At 31.8% G+C, this 7,954-nt stretch overlaps 1 protein-coding gene across 1 annotated transcript; it reads left to right on the top strand.

Annotated features, from left to right (window-relative positions):
- The first annotated feature begins 1,103 nt into the window (after positions 1-1,103).
- On the top strand, positions 1,104-4,757 carry LOC136081469 (uncharacterized). Its single transcript, XM_065798783.1, has 3 exons — positions 1,104-3,912; positions 4,071-4,323; positions 4,533-4,757. The coding sequence occupies exons 1-3, from the start codon at positions 2,636-2,638 to the stop codon at positions 4,755-4,757; spliced, it is 1,755 nt and encodes a 584-aa protein (XP_065654855.1). The 5' UTR covers positions 1,104-2,635.
- Positions 4,758-7,954: the final 3,197 nt, after the last annotated feature.

The following is a 7,954-nucleotide window of genomic DNA, read 5'->3' on the forward strand; positions in this document are numbered from 1 at the left end:
AGTTATGTGATACCTAAGGCCTATTAATATATTAAGGCTTGAAATTGGAAAAAAATGTTTTAGTATACTTACAAAATGAACCATTACGGCAGAGGCGCTTAGTTTTGTAAAAATGTAAACATATCCAACTGTCAATACAAAAAGGTCCTAACATAATAATAAAAAAAATTCGTGTGATCTTTAGATATTAAGTTAAAAATAAAGGTACAAATTGTTAAAAATGATTAAGCACGAAGAGATATTTTTTTGGACACACAGATGAGGTTTTCGCTCACAATAAAATTTCTATCATCCAAAATTAGCATTTAGCATTACACAAAACATTGCACGTAATGTTAAGAAAAAATTTAAGCGTTTCTGACTATGATATAGAAATCATAACAATTGAAATAAATAATAATAAAAAACAATACAGGATCAGAAGTGAATTATTTAAATTTACGTCATAACCAAATAACTTGTGGTGATCGAATGGAAAAAGAATCGCTGATATCACGATTGTGGAGAAACAAGTTAGTGGGCGGTTGTTTACTTTACCATAAAAATGTCTTAACTTTATTTTAACGATCTTTAAAATTTGCATAAATAGAGTAGATATTTTATCATTGCTATTGAGAAATAGGTACTGCATAAATAGAACTTGTTTTTAGTTGAGTATGAAACAAAACAAATATTTTTATGAAAACTGTTGTTGCTTTTCAAAAGGAAATTGTGGATCATTCAAAAAACATAAAATTATAAACAAAATGTTCTACATTCATCAGCTGGGAGATGTTGATGTTAAGAAACACCTCATCAACTTAAAGGTAATTATGTATTTTAAATTTACGCAGACTGTAATATAATTTTTATAATTACATACTTTATAACTTCTCTGCAATAAGATTTTGAGACAAAGTTCTTTAAACAAAAAAAAATAGCTCTTTTAATTAATTCCTCACTCTTTTAATAAATAATCACTAAATTAATCACACTCTTGCAATATTGTATTTTAATAATAACAACAATGTATTTCAAACTTGTAAACATTTTTCGTGAAGAGTCAGATTATAAACAATGCTTTAAATGACACACTTAATAATTGTTTAAAAAATTGTTTTTAGGTCATGCGATTAAACGATAATAATATTTGGGAAGTAAATGGACTTATTGCAAATAGACTTAAAAGAAATCTTGAAAAGGATGAACAAATATGTGCTTTTCACCGGTACACGTTTGGTATTGCATGGAGTCCTCCAAAAACATGCTTTCGTCCTCACCATCTAAATATAAAAGGAAAAAAATCTCCCGCTTTAAGGGCGTCACCAATACATGTCGTCATATCAATGTCAAAGCGATACAATGAAGTATTTTCAGTTGGTGCAATGCTGTGTTTTACCCATTTAAAGCAAGAAACTGCTTTATCTAGAGTCAACGAAAACACCAATTTATGTACAGAAACACAAACACAACAAGAACAAACATATATGACACCTGCTACTCCAGATGAAGAATTTGATCCCTGTGAAATTAATGTTTCACAGGAGATTTTGGACGAATCTCTAAGAAGCCGTGAGAGTGTAACTGAGGTTCTTAATGCAAATCCAATAAAATTTAGATTAAAAAGGAAGTTCGAATATCTGGAAGATACTACTAAAGATAAGTTAAAACGCAAGTATGTTCGCCTAGAAAACTTATTAAAGAAAAAATTTGCGGAAGCTGTTGCTCCTGGACAAGAGGAAATACTTATAGATTTTCTTAACAGTAAAAATGTTGATGAAATAAATAGCCCTCTCCCAATTGAAATTATTCGTGCTCAGAAAGTATATAAGCAAAGTGATTCCATGGGAAAGTTAGTTATCCTCTCATTATTAGACCATACCAAGTATACCAAAAAGTTTATAATGAACACATTTGAGTGTACCAAACATCGTGTAGAAACAGCAAGAAAATGGCATGCATCTCATAAAGGGTTGGCATTTCCAGAGAAGAAAGTATTCGTCCGATCTAGTCTTGATCAAACAAAGTGTGAACATTTCTTAGACTTTATATTTACAAGCGGTATTTTGCATGATGTTGCTTATGGAATAACCAAATTAAAATACGACAGCGGTGAAGAACAAAAGATAGTGCATGCAATACTGACGACAAAATATAGCCACGCTATCATGTTCTATCGAAAAAGTTGTAGTGAAAACAATTATATACCATTATCTGATTCAAGTTTGTGGAAAGTATTGCATGCAATAAAACCTTCAAGTCGAAAAAGCTTAGCTGGATTAGATGATGTTACTGCTTCAGGCATGAATGGTTTTCAAACATTACAAAAATTGGCACAAAGATTTAGTTCTAAATCTCTCGAAGCTGCCCTTGAAAAAGGAAAAAGGTATTTGAAAACAAGTTATCAAACCAATTGTAGTGTCAATGACTCAAACATTTCTTCTCATAGCTCAAAACATGCCTTATCAGATCCATCTGAAAAAAATCTTCAATCCAACACAGAGATATCAGAAGTGGTATGTGCCGATTGCTATGATTTGTGCAAAGCTATCGAGATGATCAAAGAACTAACAATTCAAAATTCTGACGATGCTGATTCTATTTATGATTTGGAAATTGCTGTAAAGGATGTATTCAACTACATATAAAACACCTGATGAGAGATTCTCAACAGAAAAAGGCAAAAATCGAAGCTTTTAAGCAATTAAACGATGAAACTGCTTTCTGTCTTAAAGATTTTTGTCAAAAAATTCTTCCGGTTCGATACAGAGAGGGCCAAAGAGAGTATTTTGGCAAGAAAGGAATGAGTTTACATGTGGATATATTCTTCATAAAAATAGCAGGAAAGTTATTCAAACGTGTTTACTTTACTTCAATGTATAGGTGTGATCAGGGAATAGGTGATGTTGTTTCGTTAGCCACTGCAGTTTTAGACCAATTCAGAATTGATCAACCGCATATCAAGAAAATGTTTACCAAATCTGATAATGCCGGCTGCTATCAGGGAAATCTTTCAGCTGAAGCAATCTACAATGTATGCAAAGAGAGAGATATAAAGTTGCTGAGATATGATTATAATGAACCCTGTTGTGGAAAAGATCAATGTGACAGGGAGAGTGCAGTTGTAAAGACAATTTTAAGGAGTTACGTTGACTCTGGTAATAATCTTTTGACTGCTGAAGATATACACAAGGCTATGCATTATAGTTTTGGCGCTAATGATGCAAAAGTAGCAGTTGCTCAAATTAGCAATGATAAAACTGTAGTTACTGGACCAAAGATTAAGATCATTAGCAACTATCACTCATTTGAGTTTGGTGAGAAAAGTATGAAGATGTGGCGTTATTTCAATATCGGTGAGGGAATTGAACAAGAGTATGGAAATCTTAAAATTCAACCCTCGATTAAGTTGTTGTTGCCATATAGCAAAACAGATAATTCAATTAAGCGTAACAAGTCACTTAAGGAAAAACAGAAAAGAAGTGACAGGCAATTATATTCATTAAGATTTTGCACTAAAATGAATTGTACTTTATCATTTGAAAGCGATGCTGAGTTAGAAGAACACATGCTATCCGGTCTTCATACAGTTCCGAAATCATTAACATCATTGGATAAAGTTCGCAACTCGTTTGTTCATAAGATGAAAATTACTTCACAACTAAATATGCCAATTTCTTCATCCTCTAACAGTGCTTCCGTAAAAGACAAACCACATTGCATGAACATTTTTCTATTGCAAGGTTGGGCATTACCAGTTCGAAGTTCTTTTAGATTTTCAAATCAGCAGAAAGAACTGTTGTATAAATACTTTATTCGTGGAGAAGAATCAGGTAATAAAATGAGCCCTGAGCAGGTTCACATGCAGCTGAGGAGAGAACTTCCGCCTGATCAATATGTAACTAGCCAACAGATAAGATCTTTATTTTCAAGGTAGGCATTGTTGCTATCAAAACTTTTGCAAATTAGATTATGTTTCTGACTGTTAAATAGTTCTTTTACAAATATGAAATTAAAATTTAGGTGAAAGTTATAATTTTGTGTGTTTGTTTACATATGTTTAAAAATATGTACAATTGATATTGTTATAGATTTAGTAACCTGAAAAGAAAAGGTAAGCTGGTAGAACCGACAACAGAAAATAATGAAAATAGTCAGGTTAACGATAACAAAGAAGTTTATGGCGAAAATGATGACTTTAATCTGGCAGGAGACAATGAAGATGATAATAAATATGAGGAAGACATCGCCAATCTTGCAAAAGAAATTTGTCTTGTATGGAAAGTGAATGATTGGGTTGCTGTTGCATATGAAAAACAATGGAATATTGGATATATTGTGGAGGTAATATTATTCAAAGTATATATTAGTTTCAAGTTTTTATTTTGTTTTACAAAACAGTGCTCTAAAATAAAAGGAATATAAATAAAATGTAAAAATAATTTCAGAATGACATTATATAAGACTTTACAAGTTTTATTGAATGTAAGCAAAATTAAACAAATCATAAACTCTTTATTATATTATTTTAAATGTTGCGCTAATACTTTTAGGTATCTATAACTGGGATCAGAGTTAATTGTATGATTAACGGGCAAGAGAAGAATACTTTTCGCTGGCCAGTTACTACCGAGGAGATAAATAACCAAACTGATAAAATTATCTGTTTAGTAAATGCTCCTTTTCTAATCAGTGGTTGTGGCGATTATTCATTATCCGAAGAAGACTATAATACAGTCATATCATTATTCTTAGAGAAACTTACTGCAGCAGAGTAGAAATTATGTGTGATGTGGTGGATAATGTGTGTAAATGACTCTATTAATAAATGAAAAACTAATTTTTAAATGGAAAAACATTTAAATGTTTGATTTATGTTTTATTTAATTAGCAATATAGTTATCTTGATGTTAGATTTTTGTTCAGTTTTTAATTCATGTTATATCATGCGTGTGACAAAATCACACGAATTTTTTTTTGTATTGACAGTTGGATATGTTTACATTTTTACAAAACTAAGCGCCTCTGCCGTAATGGTTCATTTTGTAAGTATACTAAAACATTTTTTTCCAATTTCAAGCCTTAATATATTAATAGGCCTTAGGTATCACATAACTTTCTTTGCATTTTTAGACTCAATACCTTTGATAATTTCAAATCCTAAAAGAAAAATTGTGTGCAACACTTCGCCGCTAGAATTAACTCCGATTAAAAGTTGACAAAACTGATTGATTTTGTACTTTTGAACTATGATAATTAGCCAACCGCACAGTGTCACGCAACTTTTTTATATTTTTTGGAGAGAGCTTTTGGGTTGCGTCTGATATTAACTACAAAAGCTATGTGCAACTTTTTGCCTTGCCAAAAAAATGGGTTCAAAGGTGGCAAAAACTAAATTTCTAAAAATTTTTAAAAAAATCTCAAAAATTTAAGCCCAGATTCCGAGTGAACGAAACATTTTTGAAAATTTTTTTTTTCCCCAACAGGTTTTCTCTATATTCTGATCAATATATAAAAAATTCAAGCAATTTGGAGGAGGTCACTTCCACAGTTTCAGGAATTTGCCTGATTCTTAGAAAAAACGGCTCTTAAATTAAAAAAAATTTATAACTTTTCATAACCACAACAGTCGCTTTTAATTTATTTAATATAGCTAATTTAGTAGGGTGGTTCAAAAAAGCACACTTTCAAATTAAAAATTGTATGGTCGATTGTGAAGAAAAGTGTCTTGATGTTATTTCATCTTAAAGATGAAATAACATCAAGTTCTTTTTTTTTTTCAGTAAATTTTTGTAACTTTTTTTACTTTAAATTTTCAAAAATTTAATGTAAAAAATTAACAAAAGTGTAAACCAAAATATTTTAACAACCAGATTCCAATGACATATATAAAATCAGGCCCGTAGAAAGTTTTTTGTCTTTGATTGAGAATTGAACTTTATTTAACGACATGGAGCAAACTCCAAACGTTTATATATTCATGTTTATGTAAATCTTTTCAAAAGTATTGCGATAATCGGAGTCTGTAAATAATAAACCCCTAAAGTGTTTACCTCCCTTTCATGCCATTAGCACAAGAGCGACGAGCTCATAACATTTATATATACATTTTTTTAACATTTTAAACTAAATTTAAGTTCATTAACAAGTCTAAAATGTCATGCAATAATCTCTTAGTGTTCAAAAAATATGACCATATAAATTTTGAGCAACCTCCCCAGTTATTTAGGGGATTTAAAATATTATCTATAATTAAATTATAAGTTCGTCTACAATCTAATTCTTTTCTTCATTCAAAAGTTCAGGGCAAAAGTTAGTTTAAATTTTAACGATGAAGTCCGCGTCAAACGACGCGGACTTCATCGTTAAAATTTGTCGAAGAATAACGAAGAAAATTAAGTTATTTTAAGTGATTTTTTTAAACATCTTCGCTTCCAACAAAGCTACAAGCAACCACTAATTAAAGTTGGAAGTTACTAGAAAAGAAAAGATGAAGATTGTTGAGCAAGATAAGGATTGACAGACAACTAAAAGGATTGCACATTATATGAATCAGGAAAGCAAGATGAAGGAAGCGAATTCCAAACGACTAATGTTCGAGGAAAAAAACTAGAGGATTAAGAGTTTTTGAGGCATTTAGGAACAGTCACAGAAAAAGGATGACACTTAATTGAATGACGAGTAACACGAGAATGAATTTTAGTAGATGGCACAAGAGACGCTAGCTCTTTAGAGCAGTGCCTATTATAGTATTTGTAGAAAAGAGAAAGTGGAGCAACATTACGACGATGTGATAATGGTTGGAGGTTGGCTGCAAGAGCATGTCCAACTATGTTTTTCAAGGCATTTTTGCACCTTGTCTAAAAGAGAAAACGCATCATTAGAAGATCCGCCCCAGGTATGGCAATAGTATTCCATAGAAGGCTGGATTTGAGATTTATAGAGATAGAGAATAAAAATCTAAAGTAAGAAAGTGTCGAGCTCGATAAAGAGATGCAACCTTAGCAGATGCTAATTTTGAAACGGAACTGATATATTGTTTCCAAGAAAGATCGAAAGTAAGAGTTAATCCGAGAAGATGAAGAGTGGATGACTCATCAAATACATTACCGTTCATAAATATAGGAAGATCTAAGTAATTGCGATAACAATTGGCTGAAAAAAATTGAGTTTTATCTGAATTGAAGTTCACCAGCCACTGTGAGCCCCATGCTGTAGCAAAAGTGAGATCCTTTTCTAGCTCAAATGCCCCCTTCCATGCAACCAGAGAGTGTTGGCTTCTTATCACGACAAGAATAAATGGTAGTATTATCAGTAAACAATGCCGCTTTAGATGTGAGATTATCTTTAAGATCGTTGATGTAAATTAAAAAGAGTATAGGGCCAAGGATCGAAACACGAGGAAACCCTGAAGTTACAGAATAAGAAGAAGAATGCTGTCCATCGAGGACAACTTTTATACTACAATTGGAAAGGAAGGATTCAATAATCTTGAAAATATTACCAGATACACCCTCAAAAGAAAGCTTACGGAGAAAACCAGCATGCCAAACTTTATCAAAACTTTAGAAATGTCAAGAGCGATGGCCTTAACCTCTCCACCTTTATCTGATGCAAGATAAAATCTATCGGTTATTACTGTTAGTAAATCAGTTTTAGAAGAAAAACATCGAAATCAATATTGATGATCAGAAAGTAAACTATTAGATTCAAGATGAGAGATTAAGTGTATGTTAATTAAAGATTAAAAAACCTTGCTTATGATAGGAAGAAGACTAATGGGACGGTAGTAAGACAAATCGGATCGCTCTCCAGAATTTTTGAAAATAGGGATAACAGATGCCGCTTTCCAGCAGACTGGAAAACAAGACTCTGATAAGCACTTGTTGAATAAATTTGAAAGTATAGACAAAAGCTCCGTAGAACACTTCTGCAAGACTATAACAGGTATGTTGTCCGGGCCACAAGCTGTAGA

The sequence above is a fragment of the Hydra vulgaris genome, chromosome 06, assembly GCF_038396675.1.
Source record: "Hydra vulgaris chromosome 06, alternate assembly HydraT2T_AEP".
Lineage (NCBI taxonomy): Eukaryota > Metazoa > Cnidaria > Hydrozoa > Anthoathecata > Hydridae > Hydra > Hydra vulgaris.